Consider the following 24,951-nt stretch of genomic DNA (forward strand, 5'->3'; position numbering starts at 1 on the left):
ACCGGGGGTCAGGATGTCAGCCTGTCTTTCTGGGAGATGTAGTTCAACCCACAACAGGCATCAAGCAGTTACTGAGCGCTGACTGCGTGCCCTGCCGTGCTTGAAGGCCCCACCCTCAGGAAGTGGGGCCTAGTGATGGCGGCCGTGATCACGCAGGAGGCAGAGAGCAGCTCTGAGAAGCAGGGAGGGATGAGGACGGGGAGGCGACATCAGAGCAAGGCCATGTGTGAGCCGGGCAGGGTGTCCCCGGTGTAGCACCTGGCTCGGGCAGAGGCCCCGTGGAGGGGCTGGAGGAGCTGGGCGAGGAGGCGGGCAGGACGGGCCTGACACTAGGGACCTCGGGCCCCGGGAACGCTTCTGGGGGGGCATGTACACCCGTTGCTCCCAGGAGGCACACACTGCGGTTCGCTTCGCCGAAAATGTTTAATTGCATTTGATGACTATGGTTTTCATTCATTCGTTTGTAGAGATATAACACTCAGACCACAAAACGCATAAAATGCAGTGGCTTTTAGTATTAACAGAGTGCTGCACCCGATACCACAGCCTAACTCTAGAACATTCTCATGGGCCCAAAAGGAGACCTGGGCTGTTAATCACCAGCTCACTCCCCATCCCCAGCCCCTGGCAACCCACGCTACTTAGTCATTATTTAGGTGTTTAGGAGTTGCAAAGTCAAATATTTAAACCCACATATGGCCGGGAGCGGTGGCTCATGCCTGTAATTCCAGCACTTTGGGAGGCCGAGGCGGGCGGATCACCTGAGGTCGGCAGTTCGAGACCAGCCTGACCAACATGGTGAAACCCCATCTCTACTAAAAATACAAAATTAGCTGGGCGTGGAGGTAGGCGTCTGTCTTCCCAGCTACTCTGGAGGCTGAGGCAGGAGAATCTCTTGAAGCCGGGAAGCAGAGGTTGCAGAGAACCGAGGTTGCGCCACTGCACTCTAGCCTGGGCGACCGAGTGAGACTCCATCTCAAAAAAACAAAAAAAAACAACCGCATATATTCAGAGAAGCCTGGCTCTGTCCTGTCCCCGTTCCTCTATCCCGTTTCCTGCGTTGGACATTTCCACTTTACTTTTTCTTTTTTTCTCTTTTTTTTTTTTTTTTTTTTGAGACGAAGTCTTGCTCCGTTGCCCAGGCTGGAGTGCAGTGGCACCATCTCGGCTCACTGCAACCTCTGCTTCCCGAGTTCAAGCAATTCTCCTGCCTCAGCCTCCTGAGTATCTGGGATTACAGGTGCGCACCACCACACCCGGCTAATGTTTGTGTTTTTAGTAGAGACGGGGTTTCACCATATTGGTCAGGCTGGTCTTGAACTCTTGACCTCAGGTGATCTGCCTGCCTCAGCCTCCCAAAGTGCCAGGATGACAGGCATGAGCCACCTTTCCTGGCCTATTTTTCCTTTTAAGATAAAATAAACGCATGCAGATACCCACTGCCCTCTGTCCTCCTGGCTGGGGCACCTGGTGCCTTCTCTCTGTGCTTCTGGTCTTTGTGGGGTGAGCTCTGCTTAGGTGCTGAACCAGGGCCCGTGCGTCCGGATTCACTGGGTTGGGTCCAGATTCCCTCTGAGGGCTTGCGCCATTCTGCAGGCTTGGTGGCAGTGAGGGGTCACCTGCACCTGGCTGAGGAAGGCGCAATCTCCCTGGGTTAGAAATGGCAGCTGTTGCCGGGTGTGGCGGCTCACGCCTGTAATCCCAGCACTTTGGGAGGCCGAGACAGGTGGATCACTTGAGGTCAGGAGTTCAAGACCAGCCTGGCCAACGTGGTGAAACCCCATCTCTACTAAAAATACAAAAATTAGCCAAGCGTGGTGGTGGGCGCCTGTAATCCCAGCTACTTGGGAGGCTGAGGCAGGAGAATCGCTTGAACCCAGGAGGTGGAGCTTGCAGTGAGCCGAGATTGTGCCACTGCACTCCGGCCTGGGCAACAGAGCGAGACTCTGTCAAAAAATAAAAAAATAAAAAATGCCGGGTGTGGTGGCAGGCGCCTGTAGTCCCAGCTACTCAGGAGGCTGAGGCAGGAGAATGGCGTGTACCCAGGAGGTGGAGCTTGCAGTGAGCCGAGATCGCGCCACTGCACTCCAGCCTGGGCAGCAGAGCGAGACTCCGTCTAAAAAAAAAAAAAAAAAGTACCAAAAAGTGCCCCACGTCATAAGGGCATGGCTTGATAGCTGGTTCCTAAAGTGAACGTGGTGTAACCACCACACAGAACGAAGCTGGAACATTCCTGCCGTCCTTAGACGCTGCCTTGCTAAGGGGAATTACCCTGACTTCCCACACCATCCATTCATCTCCAGGCCCTTGGTTTTCATGTTGATTTTTCAAAAATCACCTGATAGTCTGACCAAATGTTGTAGCTTTCCACTGATTGTGTGTGTCTGTGTGTGCGATGGAGTCTTGCTTTGTCGCCCAGGCTCCAGTGCAGTTGTGTGGTCTTGGTTCACTGTAACCTCCTCCTCCCTGGTCCAAAAGACTCGTGCCTCAGCCTCCTGAGTAGCTGGGATTACAGGCGCCCGCCACCACACGCAGCTAACTTTTTGTATTTTTAGTAGAGATGGGGTTTCACCATGTTGGCCAGGCTGGTCTCGAACTCCTGACCTCAGGCGATCCATCCACCTTGGCCTCCCAGAGTGCTGGGATTACAGGTGTGAGCCACCGTGCCCGGCCTTTTTTTTTTTTTTTGAGTCAGGGTCTTGTTCTGCACTCAGGCTGGAGGGCAGTGGTGTGGGGATCACGGCTCACTGCAGCCTCGACTTCCTGGGGTCAAGTCATCCTGCTGCCTCAGCCTCCTGAGTAGCTGAGAGTAGGTGCCCACCAACACGCCTGGCTTGTTTTTTTTTTTTTTTCCGGTAGAGACGGGGGTCTTACTGTGTTGCCCAGGCTGGTCTGGAACTCCTGGGCTCCAGCGATCCTCCCGCCTCGGCCTCCGAAAATGCTGGGATCACACGCGTGAGCCCCCCGCACCCGGCCTCCTTTCCACTGCTCATGTCTACAGCTGCCCCTCCTGGTCCGATTGTATTGGCAGATGCCAATACGGCGTCAATCAGCGAAGGAGCAGTGAGCGTTTTTTCTTTCTCCCGTCCTTGGTGGCAGCAGCTCGGTCCGGCTGCGGGGCTGAGCCCGTCTCTCAAGACAAGGAAATTGGGGTCCGAGAGGTGAGCCCGTCCCAGAGGCAGGGCCAGGGGGAAGTGGGAGTGGGGTCCGCAGCGGACCCAGCCCTGCCTCCCCCCTGCAGGAGATCGTCAACTTCAACTGTCGGAAGCTGGTGGCCTCCATGCCGCTGTTCGCCAATGCTGACCCCAACTTCGTCACGGCCATGCTAACCAAGCTCAAATTCGAGGTCTTCCAGCCGGGTGACTACATCATCCGCGAAGGCACCATCGGGAAGAAGATGTACTTCATCCAGCACGGCGTGGTCAGCGTGCTCACTAAGGGCAACAAGGAGATGAAGCTGTCCGATGGCTCCTACTTCGGGGGTGAGCTTGAGGGGGGCGCGCCTGGAGGGGGAGGGGGTACGCGACCCCCGCGGTGTGCAGAGCCAGGGGGCTGCGGGCTGGGCTGGGGCAGGCACCAGGGAGAGCCTGGGTGGGAAGCGCCCACGCTGGCCAAGGCGCAGAGGTCGGGCCGTGTGCCTGGGCGGGGAGGGCCGCGGTGCCCGCCTCCTCCAGCAACCCCCCTGCCCGCCACGTGCAGAGATCTGCCTGCTCACCCGGGGCCGCCGCACGGCGAGCGTGCGGGCCGACACCTACTGTCGCCTGTATTCGCTGAGCGTGGACAACTTCAACGAGGTGCTGGAGGAGTACCCCATGATGCGGCGCGCCTTCGAGACGGTGGCCATCGACCGCCTGGACCGCATCGGTGAGCGGGCTGGGGGCGTGGCCGGGGCGGGAGGGGTGTGGCTGAGGCCTCAGGGGCGTGGCTGGGGCGGGTGCCCGGGGAGGGGCGTGGCCAAGGCATCAGGAGCGTGGCTTGGACAGTGGCAGGTGGAGGGGCGTGGCCAAGGCTGAAGGGGCGTGGCTGTGGCATCAGGGGCATGGTTGGGGCAGAGACGTGGTCAAGGCATCAGGAGTGTGGCCATGGCAGCAGGGGCGTGGCTGGGGCAGGGGCAGGAGGGGCGTGGCCAAGGCATCAGGGGCGTGGCTGTGGCATCAGGGGCGTGGTTGGGGCAGAGACGTGGTCAAGGCATCAGGAGTGTGGCCATGGCAGCAGGGGCGTGGCTGGGGCAGGGGAAGCGGCTGGCCGCTCCTAGGACCCTTTTGGGTCTACAGGCTGATTTTCTGACCTATTGTCCTACTTTAGTCAGAGGCAGCCTGTTTCCCAAGGGAGGGAATGCACGGGATGTTTGCGGTTGTGCCGAATGCTCGGTGAGCACCTGCTGTGTGCTGGGGGTGCAGGGGACAGACCCGGGGGCCGACTCAGACTCCCAGCGAGGCTTATGGACTGGTGATGAAATCACACACGACCAGGCTGTGTGCCAGCAGGAGAGGTGGGGCCGGTGGGCTTCCCTGAGTTGGGAATGCAGAGTGGAGAATAGGGTAAGGGATGCCACGCGGGAAGGGGGAGGAAGGTGTGTTCGTGGAGTGGACACAGCACGTCCCAAGGCCCTGAGGTGGAAAGGAGGCCCAGAGTCCAGAGAGCCAGGGAGGCCTGGAGGAGGTTGGGGAGGAAGGGGAGGCCAGACACACAGGGCCCAGTGGGCGGCAGGGAGAGTTTAGACTAAATCAGGAGCATCAGGAAGCCATGGAGGGTTCTAGGTGGGTGGAGGACCTGGTCAGATTGTATCCGCCAAGGTGGGCCATGTCCAGGAGGGAGACGGTGACCTGGCCTCTCAGGGGGCAGTCTCTGGGGCAGGGAGGGGCAGAGCCCTGATGACTGACTGGATGTAGGCGCCAGAGAGATGGCGGCTCGTGCTGCTGTTCGTGGGAATGGGAATGAAGACCATGGCTGAAACGCAGGACAGGTGCGATGGAGTGGTGTCAGGGAGCTCCCCAGTGTACAGTAGGAAGCACTCCACAATTTGCTTTATACAGTGAGTATGCAACACATTCCTGAATATCAGGTGCTTAGGTTATAATTTCTGTATACAGCAGGCGCTCAGCACAGGCTGTGTACAGGCAGGTATTCTCGGTATGCCTGTGGCACACTGGAGGCACTCATTACATAGTCAGCGTATACAGATGGTATACATGCATACTTGGTGTACAGTGATACCTGCTCCATGTACACAGCAGGCATTAAATACCTGTTTGCTGCCAGGCGCGATGGCTCACGCCTGTAGTCCCAGCACTTTCGGAGGCCAAGGCGGGCGGATTACGAGGTCAGGAGATGGAGACCATCCTGGCTAACACGGTGAAACCCCGTCTCTACTAAAAAAAAATACAAAAAATTAGCCGGGCGTGGTGGCTGGAGCCTGTAGTCCCAGCTACTCGGGAGGATGAGGCAGGAGAATGGTGTGAACCCGGGAGGTGGACCTTGCAGTGAGCCGAGATCCCGCCACTGCACTCCAGCCCGGGCGACAGAGCAAGACGACTCCTCAAAAACAAAACAAAGCAAAACAAAAAACCCTGCTTTCTGTATGCAGGTGCTTCATGCATGATGGCTGCATAGCAGGTGCTCAGCCTGTATACAGCAGGTACTCAATATCCATACTGTAGGCAAGAGATGCTACATGTGTGCTTATTGTATACAGTAGGTGCTAGATACACGCTTGCTCTACACTGCAAGCACTCTGTGCGCACCCGCTGTGTAGAGCAGGTGCTCGGTGCCTGCTGTATGCAGCAGGCGCTCCCCGTGCACACGCTAACGCCCCCTCTCCTGTAGGCAAGAAGAATTCCATCCTCCTGCACAAGGTGCAGCATGATCTCAACTCGGGCGTGTTCAACAACCAGGAGAACGCCATCATCCAGGAGATCGTCAAGTACGACCGCGAGATGGTGCAGCAGGCCGAGCTGGGTCAGCGCGTGGGCCTCTTTCCGCCGCCGCCGCCGCCGCAGGTCACCTCGGCCATCGCCACGCTGCAGCAGGCCGTGGCCATGAGCTTCTGCCCGCAGGTGGCGCGGCCGCTCGTGGGGCCGCTGGCGCTCGGCTCGCCGCGCCTCGTGCGCCGCCCGCCCCCGGGGCCCGCACCTGCCGCCGCCTCCCCCGGGCCCCCGCCCCCCGCCAGCCCCCCGGGCGCGCCCGCCAGCCCCCGGGCACCGCGGACCTCGCCCTACGGCGGCTTGCCCGCCGCCCCCCTTGCTGGGCCTGCCCTGCCCGCGCGCCGCCTGAGCCGCGCGTCGCGCCCACTGTCCGCCTCGCAACCCTCGCTGCCCCACGGCGCCCCCGGCCCCGCGGCCTCCACACGCCCGGCCAGCAGCTCCACACCGCGCCTGGGGCCCACGCCCGCCGCCCGGGCCGCCGCGCCCAGCCCGGACCGCAGGGACTCGGCCTCATCCGGCGCCGCCGGCGGCCTGGACCCCCAGGACTCCGCGCACTCGCGCCTCTCGTCCAACTTGTGACCCTCGCCAACCGCCCCGCGGGCCCAGGCGGGCCGGGGGCGGGGCCGTCATCCAGACCAAAGCCATGCCATTGCGCTGCCCCGGCCGCCAGCCCGCCCAGAAGCCATAGACGAGACGTAGGTAGCCATAGTTGGACGGACGGGCCGGGCCGGGCCGGCGGGGCAGCCCCCTCCGCGCCCCCGGCCGTCCCCCCTCATCGCCCCGCGCCCACCCCCATCGCCCCTGCCCCCGGCGGCGGCCTCGCGTGCGAGGGGGCTCCCTTCACCTCGGTGCCTCAGTTCCCCCAGCTGTAAAACGGACAGGGTGGCCCAGTGGCTGAGAGGAGCCGGCTGTGGAGCCCTGCCCGCCCCCCGCCCTCCAGGTGGCCCCCGTCCGATGAGGATCGTTTTTTAAGTGCAATACTTGGCCCGCCGGCTTCCCGCTGCCCCCATCGCGCTCACGCAATAACTGGCCCGGCCCCCGTCCACGCGCGTCCCGTGGTGACCTAGGGGAGCAGCATCCCGGCTCCCTCCAGCACTGGCACCGAGGGGCGGGCCTGGCTGCGCAGGGCGCGGGGGTGAGGCTGGGGTCGTGCCGCCGTGATGAATGTACTGACGAGCCGAGGCAGCAGTGCCCCCACCGTGGCCCCCCACACCCCATTAACCCCCACACCCCCATTCCGCGCAATAAACGACAGCATTGGCGCCCAGCCTGGCCGTGTATGATTGCCCGGGACCCGCAGGGCGTGCCCCCTCCCTGAAAATAGTGGCTCCTGGGGGTGGCAAAAGAGCTTTATTTATACACTGGCCCAAGGCTCCTGGGGAGTCAGCTGAAGAAGTAGGTGGAATGCTTCACCCGCTCCAGGTCAAAGGCTCCTGCAGAGGAAGCAGAGCAGCCGGCGTGGGTGGGGGGAAGGCCCCGCCCTGGCCCGCAGTTAGAGCCACCCTTGCCAGGCTGCCCACCCGCCTACCTGGCTTGGGCACCGCCTGCAGTGTCTCCTTCAGCTGGCTGCCCTCCAAGATCTTCTGGGGCCTGGGGTTGGAAGCAGGGTGGGGTGAGGCCGAGGCCAGGTTTTGCGGGGGGCGGGGGGGGTCTGGTAGTTGGGGTCAGGGAGTGCCTTACTCAGAGCAGAACCGCTTGACCAGGAACCTGGACAGGTCCTGCAGGATGGGCTCACTGTGCAAGCGGACAAACTGCTCCCGGCACACCTGGGCAGGAGTGAGAGGATCCCCAGGGGTGATCAGGCAGGCTCTGGGCACCACCCCTACCCAATGCCCCAGTGTGCGGGGCCCCACCCATGGGTGCACTGAGGCTCAGACGGTGGGGGCACCTGGTTCATGACGGAGACATCAGCTGCATGGGTCCAGTAACAGTCGTGCACAGAGACGAAGGTCAGGCCCTTCCTGCGGCAGAGCGAAGGGCTCCTGAAGGGAGGGGAGCTCACAGGGCCACCCGGTGACCAGCATCCTGGTCCTGTGCTCAGCCCCCTCCACTCGAGGTCCAGGGAAGCCCACCCTCCTTCAGGCCTCGCCCCACCCCTCGCCTAAACATCCTGGGTTTGGCATCAGTACAGGCGGAGGAAATGTTCTCAGAAGCCTCCCCACGCCCCACACCTGCCGCCCCCCAGGCTGCTGTGGGAGCCTCAGCTCCGAGGGCAGCTACGTTGTCCCCTCCTGCCAGGGCCACCACCCCACATCCTGAGCGTTCCCAGCTCCCGTGGCCGGTAGATTCTGCTGGAACGACCTCCACGTGCTCCAGATCTAACCACACGTTGCGGTGCCCAAGAAATGCCCACCCAGAAGGGGCAGAGCCCATGCTCGGCACTCCCTATCAGGCCACAGGAGGGGAGCTGCCAGGACCACCTACGTTCAGGGCACACAGCCTCAGGGCCTCTGCACAGGCCTCACAGACACAGCAGATCCACTCTGCCCAATCCCTGCCCCCAGTGCTGTGCCCTGCTGGACCCAGCCTTGCCAGCTGTGCCCTGCTAGCCAGAAGAGAGGCCCCTGGGAGGCGAGCAGCACCCATGCCGTCCGGAGATGCCCACCTGTAGCAGTGCAGGGCAGTGAGCATCATGTGTGAGGAGTCCAGCGAGTGGATGAAGTTGGGTGGGAAGCCGTTCTTCTGCTTACGTGTGTTGGGCTTTCTGAGGACGGAACAGGTGCCGGTGGGGGCAGCCCAGGGACACCCCTAACTGGCCGCTGTCTCCACTGTGGCTGCTCTCCAGACCCCCGGCCAGCCCCCAGCCCGGGCCCCCCACTCACCGGCTGTTGTCTCCGTTGTGGGTGTAGGTGATGCTCTGAATTCCACCTCCTATTTGCTAAAAAGGGGAAGGAGCCGGTGAGTCCCGCCCGAGGCCCAGAATGGTGGTGGTACACTAGGGCGCTGATACGCTGGGGCGCTGGTACGCTGGGGCAGTGGCAGTGGTACACTGGGACGCTGGTACACTGGAATGGTGGCACACTGGGGCGGGATGGGGTGGCACACTGGGGCGGTGGTACACTGGGGCAGTGGCAGTGGTACACTGGGACACTGGTAACACTGGGATGGTGGCACACTGGGGCAGGATGGGGTGGTACACTGACCTTGACCTTGGACTCCAGACGATAGGGCTGGATGACAGGGACGCCCAGGGGTGTGACCCACTCCACCACGAAGCCCGTGTGGGAGATGAGGCGGGCGCTCTCGGTCAGCCAGTGCTGTGGGACACAGGCCGTCTCAGGGCAGGGGGCTCAGGCCGGGGCTCCCGTCCACTCGCCTGGGGAGTCCTGGCCGAGCGGGGACAGAACAGGACATACCTGGATGGCCCGGGTCCCCGAGAACATCTCCTGTAGACTCTTGAAGACCTGGCGCACGAGATAGTGGGAGGCCTCCCACACGAACTCCTGCAGAGGGTGGGCGGCAGGTGCAGGTCCTCAGGGTCTGGCCCATTCACGCCCTACTCCCCCCCATTTCAGAGCAGCTGAGGCCCAAGGCCTAGGGCCTGGCGGGGAATAGGGGGGCGGGGGAATGGGGCCTGACGCTCACGCAGTCAGCAAGAGATGCCCAAGCCCTGACAGGCAGCCAGTGGTCTGGTAGAACAACCAGGTCTCCTGCTGGGAAGCTGGGTCTGGGGCACACCCGTCTGACTTTTAAATGGCAGTGAAACCAACGTGTTCGCAGCGCTACAGGCCTGGCGCACCTGGGGAAAGTCGCTCAGCTCCCGGAGGCGCTTCTCAATCTGCAGGCGCCCGCCGTAGCGGGTGACCCCATACACCACGGTCATCACCGTCTGCTTCACCACCTTGCGGGTGATGAAGCCTTCCAGCATCTGTGCCACCCGCGTGCCCCGCTGGGCGTCCTGCCTACGGAACACCTCCACCTGCACCGCGGGTGGGCGGGGGGGCGCAGGTCAGCCCCGCTAGCAGCCCAGGGGCCACCAAGCACCCATGAAGCCCTCGGGCAACATCTGCTTGGGAAGCCCCCGCCCCAGCCCCACCACATCCTCAGGATAGGCCAAGGTGAGGGCACCTGGGGCCGAGACTCAGGGCCACATTGCCCCCACGCCGAGATGCCCCCGGGCAGCAGGTAGCAGGGCACACCCTACCTGCGCAGCCACGCCGCTATACACGTCCTGCGGCACATCCGAGGGCTCCAGATTGACGGAAGCGGCGCCCACGCTGTCGCGGCCCAGGGCAGCATAATGCTGTAGACCATTGCAAGAGCCGTCCTGAGGAAGGGGCGGCAAACGGGAGATGGAGGCTCAGACAGGCAGAAATGTGTGGGACCCCAAACCACCCCCCAGGTCGAGCCGTTCCTAGGGCCGTGCATCCCCCAGCCAAGTGCACTGGAGCCCCAGCGCGCTCCCAGGAGAGACCAGGAGCCATGGCTCCTGCACACTCTAGGACCACCTCCAGAGAATACCACCAGCGAAGGCGAAATCTCACACCCTCAAGTCGAGCCCCAGGCCCAGTGCACACGGCACGGCCTCGAGGGCCCGACCCAGCTGGCTCACCTGATGGACGGGGAGATGGGAGACATAGTCAGCAGGGTCGGAGGCGCGCACAGCCTTCGCCACCTCCATACAGCAGGCCAGCGTCTGCCAGGGTTCCTCCGCACCCATCCACCACTTTCGGCCCTGCGGGGACAGCGGATGCGGGGGCAGTGAGGCCCGGGCGCAATCCCTGAGCCCGCTGGGAGGCTGTGGTGCAGGGAGGTGGGAAATGGGAAGGAGACGCACAGGCGTGACGGTGAACATGGGACACATGTGGGCGAGAGACCGGGTGGTGGCTGGATGAGTTCTCCATAGCCACGGATGGAGGGTGCGGGCTGCGGGTGGACCGGGCTGAAACAAGTGTGTCCGGAGGTGCCGGGGGAGGAGGGCGGACGGCGGACTTCGGGGCGCCTGGGAAGGAAGGAGCGCGGGGGACGCGGGGGAGGGGGGAACGTGGGGGCCCTGGGGGAGGCGAGAGGCAGGACGGGCACGGGGCGCCGGGGGAGGAGAGCGGGCGGGGGACGTGGGGGCGCCAGGAGAGGGGGGAGCGTGGGGAAAGCGGGGGCGCCAGGGCAGGGGGAGGGGAGGAGGACGGGCAGGGGGCGCAGGGACGCCGGGGGAGGGCGGGGGACGCGGGGCGCCGGGGTACGCGGGAGGGGGGGGATGCGGGGGCGCCGGGGCCCCGCCCTTACCGTCAACGGTTGGTCTGCGGAGTCCAGGATGTCGTCCATCACCTCCTCCGCAAAGGCCAGGCGCTTCCGCAGCGGCTCCCGCTTCTTCAACCCCGTGAGGTTGACCAGGTGGATCTTGAGCCAGTCTAGGCCACGCGGGCCGAGCGGGCGGCCCTGGGCGAACTCCAGCAGGGCCCGCGCCACGTCGCTGCCCAGGTGGTTGAAGTGCGGCGGGCAGGGGTAGGTGCGGCCGCGGAAGTCCATGTTGTGCGGCAGCCAGAAGACGCGGTCCCGCAGGTGCTGCGCCAGCGACAGGCGGTACAGCGCTTCCGCCCGCAGGCTGTGCATCTCGCGGGCCACCTTCTGGCAGTGCGCCAGGCCACGGCGCACCTCTGCCTTGCGGGCGGGCGCGGCGCTGTGCGGCAGGTGGGCCTCGGCCGGCTGGGGCGCCTCGGACGGCGGGGCCGGCACGCCTAGCTGGGGGCAGCCCTTGGCCTGGAAGAGCTGCAGCACCAGGTCCAGCACGCGCCCGTTGACGCGCCAGGCGCAGTTGCCCAGTTGGGTGAGGGCGTCCAGCGCGCCATGCAGCGCGGTGGGTGGGCAGGTTTCCAGCAGCTCCTGGTGCTGCGTGGCGCCTTCCACCGTGCGCATCAGCTTGGTGGGGCTGAGCAGGAAGGCACCAGAGTGCGGCGATGTCCAGGGCAGCGGGGGGCAAAGCATGGGCACATCCACCGCCTCGAAGATCAGCGTGGGCTCCGCGGCCTTCTCCAGCAGCTGCACGTAGGCCGGGTGCGGCTTCAGGATGCCGATCTGGGGTGTGACAGGCAAACGGGTCAGGGCCCCGGTACTGGGGCCTTCCTGCCCCCACCCCTTAAACTTGGGTGAGAGGGGCCGGCTCCCCGACCAACAGGAAACCAGTGTGGCCTCCCACGAACAGAAGCCACCTCCAGAAACGGCCGGACAGCTGCATGGACGCCCATGGTATGTCCCGAGTCCTGGGAGGTACTGACGGCTGCGCTGAGATCAAGGCTCCGCCCAGAGGCACCAACCCCATGGGGTCCCTGGTCCCCCCAGCGGGATGCCCCCCAGCTCAGGAGGGCACTGCTGCCTGGCACCTGCTGGACGTTGCGGAACGAATACACGTGGTAGAGCACGGGGACAAGCCGGGAGGAGCGATGCGGCTTGTCCAGGCTGCACGGCATCTGCGTAGCCTGCACCAGCATCTCCGCCAGCAGCTTGCCCAGCTCCATCTGCACTGGCAGGGGCCAGGGCTGCTCCCGCAGGGCCTTGGGCGCCCCCAGCGCCTCCCAGTACTGCCGCGGCAGGCAGGGGTTGGGCACCTGTGGGACAGGGAGGTCAGGGCGCTGGACACTGAGGCCTCTGAGCCAGATGCCCCACCGCCCGTGCCTGACCCCCGGTGGGGCATCTGTCAGCCAAAGCATACAGATGAACAGACTGAGGCTTGGGTGCAAACCCGGCTGCCCCAGAGACGGAGAGCGCCCACCCACCACTGGCCCCAGCCAGGAGGAGAGGGGGTGCGGGCCTCACCTCGGTGTCGCAGGCCAGCAGGCATAGGTACTTCCTGTAGTGGTTCTGCAGCGCCTGCACCTGGCCACTGAGCCGCTGCCTCTGCACCACGTGCCGGCTGAAAGTGCGCGCACTCAGCTCCCGGGCCAGGGTGGTGAAGGACTCACCTTGGGCGGGCAGCGCCTGCAGGACCTGCGGAAAGAAGCCGTGAGTGCCTGCCCACCCCGCCCGGGGACCCGGCCGCGCGGAGAAAGGCGCACCTGTAGGAGCATCCGCACCACCTCGCGCTCGTCCAGCAGGCACAGGAAGGGGTACAGTGAGAACCGGCCCTCGTACACCGCGCGCTCCAGGCGGTTCTTGGTGTCCCGCAGCGCCCGGCACAGTGCTTTCTCCCATTGGTCCCGCAGGGTCTTCAGGGTCTTCCGCTGCAGGGGATGAACGGGCCCGGTGAGCCCCGTGGCAGCTGGTGGGACCCAGGCTCACAGGACGGGGGTCACCGCAGCTCCCTGCAGAGACCTCAAGGCCCTCAAGGTCCCTGCTGTGTGTTCCAGGTAGCTCCTCACCCCGGCCTGCCCTCTGCCGGCTTCAGCGTGCCTGACGCAGCCAAGAGCAAAAGCCCAGCCGCGGTGTGCGCAGAAGCACAGGCCAAGACCCAACCTCGGGGCCCCACAAGTTTTCCCTGAGCGGCAGCCAGGCTGAGATCCTAGGCCCTGCATGACCAGACCAGGACATGAGCAATTCAACCGCATACACGGAGCTCAGCCCCTAAGGCGGACACGGGAGCCCGGCTCAGCCCCTGAGGCGGACACGCGACCCCGGCTCAGCCCCTACCGCATGCGTGACCTCCTTGCTTGGCAACGTGGGCTTCTCCACAGACACCACGCACACCCTGCTGGCCAGCTCCATGTGGAGCTGCTTCTCAAAGAGGCACTGCAGGGTCTTCAGGGGCAGGTGCAGCTTCGGGTAGGACACGTGCCCATCCTGCAGGGATGGGGGTAGTGAGGTCAGGGGCTTGGTCAGAGGGCAACCTGCTCTCCCCACCCTGGCACACCTGCCCTGCCCTCCCAGGACCCCGAGACGGCATGGGTGCACGCGTTTCTGCGTCTCCTGCAAGTTGCTGGTCGCCATCGCTGACGCGGGGAAAAGCAGGCTGTGGGTAAAGTCAGTGCCAGCGGCGCAAACCGAAGGCCTTGGCCCCTCCTGGCCTCGACCCCTCTAGATGGGACACTGGGCACCGTGGAGGGGGTGACGGGGCGGTGGTGCTGGGAGCTGGCAGAGCCTGGGGAGACCGTTCACTGCGCCCCCAGATGTTTGCTGTTTTCTCCTCAAACTTGGAACTGTATGAATGTGACCCATCCAGAAATAGATGAATTAAAAATAACAAAGCCTAGCGCTTTGAGAATCAAAGACGCACGTCCACACAAAAGCTTGTACACAAACGTTCACAACTGCATGACTCATACTAGTCAATAAGTAGAAACAGCCCAACGTCCATCAACGGACGAACAGACAGGCACGGCGCAGCCATCCACACACCAGAGCATGACTCAGCCCTGACCCAGGCCGCCTCGCGGATGCACCGTGAAGACGTCACGCTCAGTGGGAGATGCCAAACACAAAAGGTCACGCAGTGTGCGGTCCCATTTCTATGGAATGTCCAGAGCAGACTCATCCACAGATGGGGAGGGGATGGGGAGTGACCGGTGATGGGGACGAGGCTTCCTTTTGGGGTGATGGAACATTCTAGAATTAGACAACCGTGACTACACTAAAATCGCTGAATTACACCTTTAAGACAGTTTTATGGCAGATAAATTACACCTCAGTAAAAGACGAGCCCACTGTGTGCACCTGGCAGCCCCACTCAAACGCGCTGCTCTCCTGTCACCCCACCCTATCTGCGGCGGCACCCGACCACCTCCGTCCCCCTGGAGCCCACACCCTCAGTGCCAGGACCCTCCCAGCTCTGGCTCCTCCAATCTTCTCAGAGGAGGAAGGGAGGAATTCAGGGCCCAGCCCAGGTGAGCCCTGGGCACCGGGGAGGCCCACTGGTCTGAGCTGAGGCTCCAGGGACCCCCAGAGGGCAGCTATGAGGACTGAAGTCTGCCGGGCCCCACGTGGGCTCACCTTGGCATACACGTCCCTGAGCAGCTTGGAGGTGTTGACCGGGGGCGGCAGCTGCAGCGGGAGGTTGAAGGTGGGCTTCACCTTGTGCACGGCCTTCAGAACAGTGGCCCGATCCTCCTCAGACAGGGGCACGGTGGTGAAGAGTGCCTGCAGCTTCAGCCCCTCCTGGCTCATCTGTTCCAGACACCTGTGGGGCAGGAGGCCTGCTGCAGGGACGGGCCAGCCCCACGCTGGGCTTCCACAGACCCCAGGGGAACCTCGTGACCACCTCCTGCTAGCCTGCAGGTCTCAGTGCGGCTGTCAGGCCCTCTGGGGGTCCCCCAGCCCCCAGCCCAGGCACTGTCCCAGATCTTAAAACCCTGGCAGGGATATGGTGGGGGGTGGGGGGTGAGCGGTGGGGCCCTCCCGACACCACCTACCTTTCGATGGTCCCGGCGTCCTGGTCCTGCCTCCCCATGCACTGGAGGGCGGCCGCATAGGACAGCAGGTCCGGGGTCAGGCCGGCATCCTTCACCATGAAGAACACATACACCAGCTCCTTGAAGGCACCCTGGGAGACCAAGGCAGGGTGAGGGTCTGGGGGGATGGCCCAACCTCCGCATCCTCCCTGCTCCCTGGAGACCCCTTCTCTGTAGCCACCAGCTCAGCAGGGGACAGGGTCACCAGGCAGGAGTGGCCAGCTGGGCAGACCAATGCATCCCCCTGAGGTTCTGACACACAAGCTCCACCTGCAGAGGAGGCCGTATGGCCCGCCAGGTGGGACTGTGGGAGGTTCACGTTCCTCTGGGAGGCGGCTTGTTAAACCTCCAGGTTTGTCAATTGCGTGGATCTTTTCAAAGGACTGACTTGGCTGGACTGTTCTCTGCTGTTTCTGCCTTCTGTTTCATCGATTTCTGTTTTAATTTTTGTAACTTCCTTTCATCTACTTGCTTTAGATTTAGTGACAGCTTCTTCTTCTAGTTTCCTAAGGTGAAAGGTGACGTATTTGGTCTGAGATGTTTCACTTTTTTTTTGCCCCCAAGATGGAGTCTTGCTCTGTTGCCCAGGCTGGAGTACAGTAGCACGATCTCGGCTCACTGCAACCTCTGCCTCCCGGGTTCCAGCAATTCTCCTGCCTCAGCCTCCTGAGTAGCTGGAATTACAGGCACACGCCACCACACCTGCTAATTTTTTGTATTCTTAGCAGATACGGGGTTTCACCATGCTGGCCAGGATGGTCTCGAACTCCTGACATCGTGATCCGCCAGCCTCAGCCTACCAAAGTGCTGGGATGACAGGTGTGCGCCACCGCGCCCGGCCATCACCTTTCTGAATATAGGCATTTTGTGACTATAAATTACCCTGCAAGCACTGTTTTAGCTGCATCCCAGAACTTCTGACAGGTGGTGTTTTCATTTTCATTATCTGCAAGTGTTTTCAAACTTCATAGTTTACTTCTTCTTTGGAAATTTTATTTAATTATTTTTTTAGATGGAGTCTCGCTCTGTCGCCCAGGCTGGAGTGCAGTGGGGCAATCTCGGCTCACTGCAAGCTCCGCCTCCCGGGTTCAACCGATTCTCCTGCCTCAGCCTCCTGAGTAGCTGGGATTACAGACACATGCCACCACACCCAGCTAATTATTTTGTATTTTTAGTAGAGATGGGGTTTCGCCCTGTTGGCCAGGCTGGTCTCCAACTCCTGACCTCAGGGGATCCACCCGCCTCGGCCTCCCAAAGTGCTAGGATTACAGGTGTGAGCCACCGGGCACGGCCCAGTTCTTTTCTTTTCTTGGTAGAGAGGGGTGTCTCGCTCTGTTGCCCAGGCTGGTCTCAAACTCCTGGGCTCAAGCAACCCTCCTGCCTTGACCTCCCAAAGTGCTGGCATTATAGGCATGAGCCACCACGCCCAGCCATGTATAGCTTAAATATCCCCTGCAATTTCTTTTTTTTTTTTTTTCATTTAATTTTTGGCCAGGCACAGTGGCTCATGCCTGTAATCCCAGCACTTTGGGAGGCCAAGGCAGGCGGATCACAAGGTCAGGAGTTTAAGACCAGCCTGGCCAACACAGTGAAACCCCATCTCTACTAAAAATACAAAAAAAAAAAAAATTAGCTGGGCGTGGTGGCACATGCCTGTAATCCCAGCTACTGGGAGCCTGAGGCAGGAGAATCACTTGAACACAGAAGGCGGAAATTGCGGTGAGCCGGGATCTCACCACTGCACTCTAGCCTGGGCAACAGAAACTTTGCTGTCGACACAGACTTGGAGACTCTGTCTTAAAATATATATATAGATGTAAAATAACATATATATATAATTGTTTTCTTGTATTCATTTTTCCTGAGATCCCTGTTTTGAGCAATTTCTCCTTTGACCCAGTGGCTGCTTAAGAGTGGCCTGTAACAGACTATTCCAAAGGGAAAAAAATTCCCTTACATCCTCCCACCCCATAGTCCTGCAGCTTAAGACATGCTGTGACATGAGGTGGCCACACACCAGAGACATGAGTTTTGGGGCATTTTTTTTTTTTTGAGACGGAGTCTCGCTCTGTCACACAGGCTGGAGTGCAATGGCTCGATCTCGGCTCACTGCAAGCTCCGCCTCCCGGGTTCTTGCCATCCTCCTGCCTCGGCCTCCTGAGTAGCTGGGACTGCAGGCACCCGCCACCACGCCCGGCTAATTTTTTGTATATTTTTAGCAGAGACGGGGTTTCACCATGTTAGCCAGGATGGTCTCCATCTCCTGACCTCGTGATCCGTCCGCCTCGGCCTCCCAAAGTGCTGGGATTACAGGCGTGAGCCTGTGACACTTTGTTAGGGGCTGATCACAAAAGCGCCCTGTTACAGTGTGGGCTCTCTGCTGAGGGAATCCAGGGGGCTTGTGACCTTGGAGGGGAAAATACACGACCCTCATCCTCAGTCTTCCTGGAGTCTGGCGCCCCCTGCAGCAAGGAAGAACCAGGGAGCAAGGTAAGGGCACTGCAGGCTTCAGCGCAAGAGTGGCTCCACCTGATTCTGAATTTCGCTGTTTGATGCATTAATAAAGAAGCACATCAAGTTCTCTACCACGAATTGGTCTTAATGTTGTGATAACTGCATTTTAACGTAATAGCATCCCATGTTTACCCAAATATTAAGAGAAGCTTTTACTGCTGTTTCTCAAATTAGGGCTGAAGGATCATGGGGTGGGAGAAAGCTGGGAACATTTGCTCCCTTGAAAGGGTGTGTAAACAACACCCTCCAAAACAACCAAGGGGTCCGAGGAGAAACTTCGGCCGGATGCGGTGGCTCACACCTGTAATCCCAGCTCCTCGGGAGGCTGAGGTGGGCAGATCACGAGGTCAGGAGTTTGAGACCAGCCTGGCCAACACGGTGAAACCCCTGTCTCTACTAAAAATACAAAAATTAGTCGGGCGTGGTGGCGGGCACCTGTAATTCCAGCTACTTATGAGGCCGAGGCAGGAGAATCGCTTGAACCCGGGAGGTGGAGGTGGCCATGAGCCAAGATCGCACCACCGCACTCCAGCCTGGTAGCAGAGGGAGACTATGTCCCAAAAAACAAACAAACAAACAAACAAACTGAAAACGGCAAGGGAAATTGGAAAATACTCCAGAGGAACACAACGAAGACAGGTGGGATACAGCTAAAGCTGTGCTCAGAGGCAATGTGACACCAGTGAACAGCCACATTTCACACAGAAGGATCTCAGCACAGCAGCCCGACCTTCCACCTCAGGAAACCAGAAAAAGGAGCAAAGTCAACCCCAACACCAAAGCCTCATCCTGATGAGGGCTCTGCAGGCTGCCCCTCCGATGAGGCCAAAAGCACCCCTTGCCCAGACAGGTTCACGAGCCCCGAGAAAGACCGGAAGGAAATGCTCAAGGCATTAGCAGAATTTCTCCCTACTTTTTTGGTCATTTTCAAAATTTGAGAGTCACACGTGATTTGTATTTGAAAAGCCTAAAAGAATTATTAAAATAAAAAACAAACGACTTGAACCTGGGGGCTAAGAGAGAAAAGTCCAGTCTAAATGAGGGCAAGTTCCTGTCTCCAACGACCAGGGCAGGTGGCCCGGCTCCCGGCTGCACTTACCTGCTGCGCCCAGCCAAGCATCACGGTGTTGTACATGTCCAGCGTGAGCAGCTTCTGCTTCTGCCGCTGGCTGTGGTGGATGACCAGCAGGTGGTGGGCAAGGGGCAAGTGGTTGGTGAGCAGGCAGCACCTGAAGAAGGCCAGGAGCTTCTGCTGCTGATCTGAGAGCTGGGCCTGCGTGCGCTGTGCCGATGGGGCCTGCTCCACATTGAGGCTCAGCTTCCGAGGGGCCTCCTGCAGCACCTGGGCCAGCTGCTCCTCCCAGGGGCTCTTGGGGGCCTGGCGCATGCAGTGCTTCAGGGACCCGGCCAGCGGCTTGCTCAGGAGCTGGGGCTCCACCTGCAGGCGCTTGGTCAGCACCTTGAATTCCCCACTCTGGACTGGCATCTGCAGCTGCGCCTTCAACCGCTGCATGCGCATCTGCTGGGTCCGCTTATCCTTCTCCAGTCTCTTTGCCCAGCGGCAACAGGGCACCGGGGTGGCATCCTTGGCCCCCGTCTGGACCTTCCTGGGTGGCTGGAGGCTACCATCTCCACTGCCACATTCTGGGAGCCGTGCCACATCCACCCTGTTCACCACCACCTCCGACACACTCTCAGCCTGCAGCTGCCGCACCCTCGCCTGCAGCACTGTGAGGGGCAGAGGGCGAGGACGTGAGAGGGACCCTCCCGTTCAAGCACCCATTTCTCTGGACCCCGAGCCAGGCCAAGAGGTGCAGGTGGCTGAGCTCACTGGGACCCAAGGCGTGAATTCCTCGTATTTGCCAACAACGTTGTAAGGTCTGCCCGCTCCTTTCCAGACACACGCACCCCACCACCTCCACACCTCCCCACCCGAGCCTCACAAAACTCAACAGCCCTAACAAGCTGCCACCGAAACCTGCGGCACCGCGTCTCCCTGGTCACTGGCTGCTCCAACTTTCCAGGTGCCCAGGCCCAGAACCTCGGGGTCTCTGACAACTCCCTCCGTCCACCTCTCAGTACCTCCTCCGGGCTTGCCTCCAGAATCTATCCAGGTGGCCCCTCGCCTCCCAGGCCTCCCCTGCCCCTGCCCCTCTCACTCACTGTCTAGCTCAGGGCCTCTGCACAGACTCCCAGGACCCTGAACCGCCCGCTCCCTGGCTCAACCGTGGCCTGCAAGTTTGCACCCCGCCTCAGCAAGACCCCCCAGCTGGTGGAGCTGCCACACACACACTCCTAGGCTCCCAGTGTCTACAGTGGTGGATGCTCAGTTAGTAAGCACTGAGCCACTAGCTCGCAGGGAAAACGGCTTCTGCTCGTGCTGCCTCAGGTTGCATTTTTGCCAACCAATCAATGCCTAAGTGTTCTGTATCTGTATAAAGCAGCCTTATTGGAAATCTATTGTTGGCCGGGCACAGCGGCTCACGTAGGTCATCCCAGCACTTTGGGAGGCCGAGGCAGGAAGATCACCTAAGGTCAGGAGTTCGAGACCAGTCTGGCCAACGTGGTGAAACCCTGTCTCTACTAGGAATCCAAAAAATTAGCTGGGCGTGGTGGCGTGCGTCTATAGTACCAGCTACTTGGGAGGCTGAGGCAGGAGAATTGCGTGAGCCTGGGAGGCAGAGGTTGCAGTGACTCAAGATAGCACCATTGAACTCCAGCCTGGGCAACAGAGCAAGATTCCATCTAAAAAAAAGACTGTTGAAATAGGCCGGGTATAGGGCCGCGCACCTGTGGTCCCAGCTACTCCGGTGGCTGAGGTGAGAGAATCACCTAAGCCTAGGAGCTCCTGGCTGCTGTGAGCTGTGATCAGGCCACCGTGCTGCAGCCTGAGAGACAGAGCAGGACCCTATCTCAAAAAAAAAAAAAAAAAAAATTTAAAAAGGGGGGGCCCAGGTGTCCAGGTGTGGTGGCTCACACCTGTAATCCCAGCACTTTGGGAGGCCGAGGCAGGCAGATAACAAGGTCAGCAGATCAAGACCATCCTGGCTAACACGGTGAAACCCCGTCTCTACTAAAAATACAAAAAATTAACCGGGTGCGGTTGGTGTGCACCTGTAGTTCCAGCTACTCGGGAGGTTGAGGCAGGAGAATTGCTTGAACTCGGGAGGCAGAGGCTGCAGAGAGCCAAGATCGCACCATTGCACTCCAGCCTGGCAACAGATTGAGAATCCGTCTCAAGAAAAAAAAAAAAAATTGCTGAAATAAAAAGACAAGCGTGATGTCCGCCTTCAGAGTGCTCCAAAACTCAGGAGATACTTTTAGGATTAACAGTTGAGAGCTTTGTTTTGTTTTGTTTTTGAGATGGAGTTTCCCTCTTGTTGCCCAGGCTAGAGTGCAATGGCATGATCTCGGCTCACCGCAGCCTCCACCTCCCAGGTTCAAGTGATTCTCCTGCCTCAGTCTCCCCGGGTTCAAGCGATTTTCCTACCTCAGCCTCCCGGGTAGCTGGCACTGCAGGCATTCACCACCACGCCCAGCTAATTTTTGTATTTTTAGTAAAGACGGTGTTTCACCATGTTGGCCAGGCTGGTCTTGAACTCATGACCTCTTGATCCGCCTGCCTAGGCCTCCCAAAAGTGCTGGGATTACAGGCGTGAGCCACCGCACCTGACCAGGTTTTCTTTCCCTTTATAAAGGTTCTCCCGTTTCTCCTTTCCCGGCTGGCTGATAGACGCAGACAGGATGTGGGGCAGGAGCACCGGCGGGAAGCAAGCACAGGGAAGCTCCCACCTCCCTCCCCCACCAGCAGCCAGGCCAGGCCGAGGACCTGCCACCGCTGGAGCCTGGGCTGTCCCTCCCAAGTTTCGAAGTCATCCAGTCTCCATTAGGCGCCTTACCCCCCAGAGCCAAGCCAGGACAGCTGAGTCAGTTCAGGGTTCACGTCCTGGCTCTGCACATATGGCCTTGGCGGTGGGTGGGGGGGGGTCTCTCCAGACATAATCTTGGGCCTCACCTGTGTTCCTGGAAAGTGGGAGCACCTGATGGGGCTCTGGGGAGGGGGAATTACGAGAGCTCCAGGAAGGAGCCTGCTCGCCAAGGACGGGGCCCATGAGCGGCGCAAGAGATGTTCCACCAACACCGTCTGGGCGGGTCTTGGAACCCGAGAGGTGGAGACCGCCCTCAACCTGTCTCAGAATCTGAGACTTCGCCTTTTCTCCCGGCAGCAGGGAGAGGACTCTCCTCTCCCGGGCCGCCGTGGGGGTCGCGCTCACCCTCCAGCAGCTCCACGTGGCCCCAGTCCTTCCTGCGGTGTTGGTCTTGCTCCTGGGGGCTGGCGGACGAGCTCCTCCTGGGGCCGCAGACGCCATCGAAGGTCCCTGCGGGAAAGACGAGGGCGGCTGAGGGGGGCCGGGCGTGTGGGCGGGGGCCTCCATAAAGGCAGAAGCCGCAGGGTCGAAGGGCAAAGGAGCCCTAAACGCAGCGGAAACTCTCTGAGCACGGGCTTAAGTTGGAAAGAAACTAAGACAGCGAAAGTGGAAGGGGCCCCGCCGCGGCGAACACGGACGCGGAACCGCGGAGAGAGGGTTCCTCGCACTCGAGGTGCAGCAGGTCACAGGTTAAGAGCCCTAAACACCACACCTGGGGTCAGGAGGCTCCATAAGAAACTACGAGGCAAAGGTCAGACTGCACTGAGGAGCCTCAATCGGAAAAGCCGGCAAGGGCGAGTGGAAAGCGGGGCCGGGTCGGTGGGCTCCGCACGCCCAGGTGCAAAGGGGCAAAGGTCAAAGCGCCAAAGGCCCCGGCCGCGCGGGGAGGAGCCCGTGGCGTGACCCCCGGGCTGCCTGGCCGTCTCCCTTTGTGTTACCTTCTTTGGCGGGGAGCCCCGGGCGGCCGCAGGGCCGCAGGACCCGTTTGAGCCCCGCCGCGCCGCGGCCCCAGCAAAGAGCCGACATTACGCACGCCGCTCCGGGCGCCGCCGCCACCACCCCACCGGCCCGCTCCTGCGCATGCGCCCATGCCGCCTGCCGGGAGTTGTAGTTTCATGGTCGACGGAGGCGGGCGAAGGGAAACCCCAGCCGGAAGAGCACTGCCGGAACTACAACTCCCAGGATGTAGCGGGGGCGCGGAGGCGTGAAGGCATGCGCCGATGGACGCTCTGATTGGTTCCTCCTGCTGTTTTCAAAAGGGGGGCGGGACAGAGCTGTTGCCGTGGCAACTGGGGGTACTCTCAGGCTGCCTTCCCAAAGGCCACAAACCCGGACATTTTTTCTGTTTTTCTTTCTTTTTTGGTTTTGTTTTGGACGCGTTGTCGCCCAGGCTGGAGTGCAGTGGCGCGATCATAGCTCAGTGTAGCTTCGAACTGCTGGGGTAAAGAGATCCTCGCCCCTCGGCTTCCCAAAGCTCTGGGATTGCAGACGCCGCCACCGTGCCCGGCTTTTTTCTTCTTTTTTTTTTTTTTTTTTTCAAGGAATACTCATCTAATAATGAGTACAGCATCTGCAATTTAGAGATTCCTGTCCGCAACCTTCATTGCTCCAACGACAACTTTTGGGTAAGAGTCATTAGGATGCCGTCTATCGTGGAGGAAGCTGAGGCTCAGAGAGGGCCACCAAGTTGCTGGAAGACACAGCACGCGCGACCTCAGGGAGGCTGCAAGGAGAGAAAGCCCCAGTCCGCGAGACTCCCAGCCTCCAGCTTCAGTTTACCCTGCAATCCCCAAGCCGTCAGGCGCAGGAGCCGAATGGAGCGGCAGGCTTGAATTCACCTGCTAAGTGGGGTGAAGTCAAGGGAATGAAATAAACCCCAGAGCCTAGAGCCTGCCCTGTCTCCGCGTGATCCTGCCTAGGAGGAGCGGGGCGGGAGCTTTAGAATGGAACCTGGAAGGCGTGCCCACCTGTGTCGTGCAGCTGGGGCAGCAGGCCAGAGGCGGGAGCGCCTGCTCTGGGGCAGCAGGCTTGTGAAGGGTGAGAATAGGAATATCTGGGGGTAACTGTGTTCCAGGCTAATGTCACAGTTGCAAAGGGGAGCTGGTTTGGTGGCTGAGGCCTGTCATCCCAGCCCTTTGGGAGGCCGAGGCGGGCGGATCACCTAAGGTCAGAGTTCAAGACCAGCTTGGTAAATACGCAAGCATGCCTGGCAACATGGCAAAACCCCGTCTCTAGTAAAAATACAAAAATTATCCGGGGATGGTGGCCGGCATCTGTAATCCCAGCTACTCGGGATGCTGAGGCAGGATAATCGCTTGAACCCGGGAGGCGGAGGTTGCAGTGAGCCAAGATCTCGCCACTGCACTCCAGCCTGGGTGACAGAGCGAGAATCTGTCTCAAAAAAAAAAAGTGCAAAGGGAGGCCAGTTCACTGCCTCAGGCCTGTAATCCCAGCACTTTGGGAGGCTGAGGCGGGAGGACCGCTTGAGCTCAGGAGTTCCAGACAAGCCTGGGCAACCGAGATAGTGAGACCCAGTCTCTACCAAAGGAAAAAAAGAAATTAGCCAGGCATGGTGGTGCACACCTGTGGTCCCAGATACTCGGGAGGCTGAGGCAGGAGGACTGCTTGTGCCCAGGAGGTTTAGACTGCAGTGAGCTGAGATGGCGCCACTGCACTCCAGCCTGAGTTGACAGAGCAGGACCCTATCTCAAAACAAAACAAGTGCAAAGGCCCTGAGGCAGGAACAAGTGTGGACAGAGGAGCAATTTGAGCAGAGTGGGGCTGGGGAGAGGGAGCAAAGATGTAGCTGGGGCTCAGGTAGGGGGCCTGACCACAAGGGGGCTCGGAGGCCTCAACTCAAGCTGTCCTCTGTCCCCAAACCCTGGCACTTCAGTTTCCCCATCAGCCCAGAACGAGGACTGGACCTCACTCTGAAAGGGCCTGGCAGCCTCCTTACAGCACATTCCAGATGCTGCTGCCCACGCCTGCCTGGGCGCACTGATGCCACCGGCTGGGAATGTTTTCGACAGACAGCAGCACCCTCCCTCACCTGCCTCAGTCCACCTCAGGGTGCCCCAGAGGGCTGTGACCTCAGACCTCACTCACTACTGGGGTCACCTGCCTGGCCCTCAATCAGCTGGGCCTGGTGTGCCAAGACCTACAGACACCCCCTGCACCCCTGCAGGCTGGCAGAGCCAGAAACCTGGATGGAAACCGACTTCTGAACTATTTCACCATTCCTTATGCGTTAGTCTTTTCTTCTATTTGATG

General features: G+C 60.6%; 2 protein-coding genes and 2 long non-coding RNA genes across 7 annotated transcripts in view; 2 read left to right on the forward strand and 2 right to left on the reverse strand.

Annotated features, from left to right (window-relative positions):
- Positions 1–7,191, forward strand: part of HCN2 (hyperpolarization activated cyclic nucleotide gated potassium and sodium channel 2) — a 32,446-nt gene extending 25,255 nt beyond the window's left edge. For both annotated transcript variants that reach the window (XM_024236780.3, XM_063719234.1), the window contains 3 exons: positions 3,242–3,482; positions 3,700–3,864; positions 5,827–7,191. In XM_024236780.3, the coding sequence (XP_024092548.2) occupies positions 3,242–3,482; positions 3,700–3,864; positions 5,827–6,503 (1,083 nt within the window). In that variant the 3' untranslated portion in view covers positions 6,504–7,191. The remainder of the gene's footprint in view (positions 1–3,241; positions 3,483–3,699; positions 3,865–5,826) is intronic.
- Positions 2,853–7,081, reverse strand: LOC129051717 (uncharacterized). Its single transcript, XR_008516152.2, has 3 exons — positions 6,944–7,081; positions 5,249–5,372; positions 2,853–3,434 (listed from the first exon to the last, which is right to left on the reverse strand). It is a non-coding gene; the product is annotated as an uncharacterized LOC129051717 (long non-coding RNA).
- A 66-nt stretch (positions 7,192–7,257) lies between the features above and the next one.
- POLRMT (RNA polymerase mitochondrial) lies at positions 7,258–22,791 on the reverse strand. Of its 3 annotated transcripts, none has more exons than XM_024236778.3 (21): positions 22,620–22,791; positions 22,027–22,131; positions 18,852–19,480; positions 15,200–15,330; positions 14,781–14,967; positions 13,485–13,634; positions 12,914–13,078; positions 12,675–12,845; positions 12,242–12,466; positions 11,148–11,936; positions 10,477–10,599; positions 10,069–10,191; positions 9,664–9,843; positions 9,281–9,367; positions 9,068–9,181; positions 8,747–8,802; positions 8,530–8,628; positions 7,813–7,885; positions 7,605–7,690; positions 7,453–7,514; positions 7,258–7,357 (listed from the first exon to the last, which is right to left on the reverse strand). In XM_024236778.3, exons 1-21 carry the CDS (start codon positions 22,705–22,707, stop codon positions 7,308–7,310), a joined length of 3,693 nt encoding a protein of 1,230 aa, XP_024092546.3. In that variant the 5' UTR covers positions 22,708–22,791; the 3' UTR covers positions 7,258–7,307. The 3 variants fall into 3 exon arrangements, with proteins under 3 accessions (XP_024092546.3, XP_054394494.2, XP_054394495.2); XM_054538519.2 differs by having other exon boundaries at positions 7,813–7,906; XM_054538520.2 differs by lacking the exons at positions 22,027–22,131; positions 22,620–22,791 and adding an exon at positions 21,768–22,017 and having other exon boundaries at positions 7,813–7,906.
- On the forward strand, positions 22,127–23,569 carry LOC134760618 (uncharacterized). Its single transcript, XR_010138383.1, has 2 exons — positions 22,127–23,122; positions 23,223–23,569. It is a non-coding gene; the product is annotated as an uncharacterized LOC134760618 (long non-coding RNA).
- The last annotated feature ends 1,382 nt before the right edge of the window (positions 23,570–24,951 follow it).

This window comes from Pongo abelii, chromosome 20 (assembly GCF_028885655.2).
Source record: "Pongo abelii isolate AG06213 chromosome 20, NHGRI_mPonAbe1-v2.0_pri, whole genome shotgun sequence".
Taxonomy (NCBI): Eukaryota; Metazoa; Chordata; class Mammalia; order Primates; family Hominidae; genus Pongo; species Pongo abelii.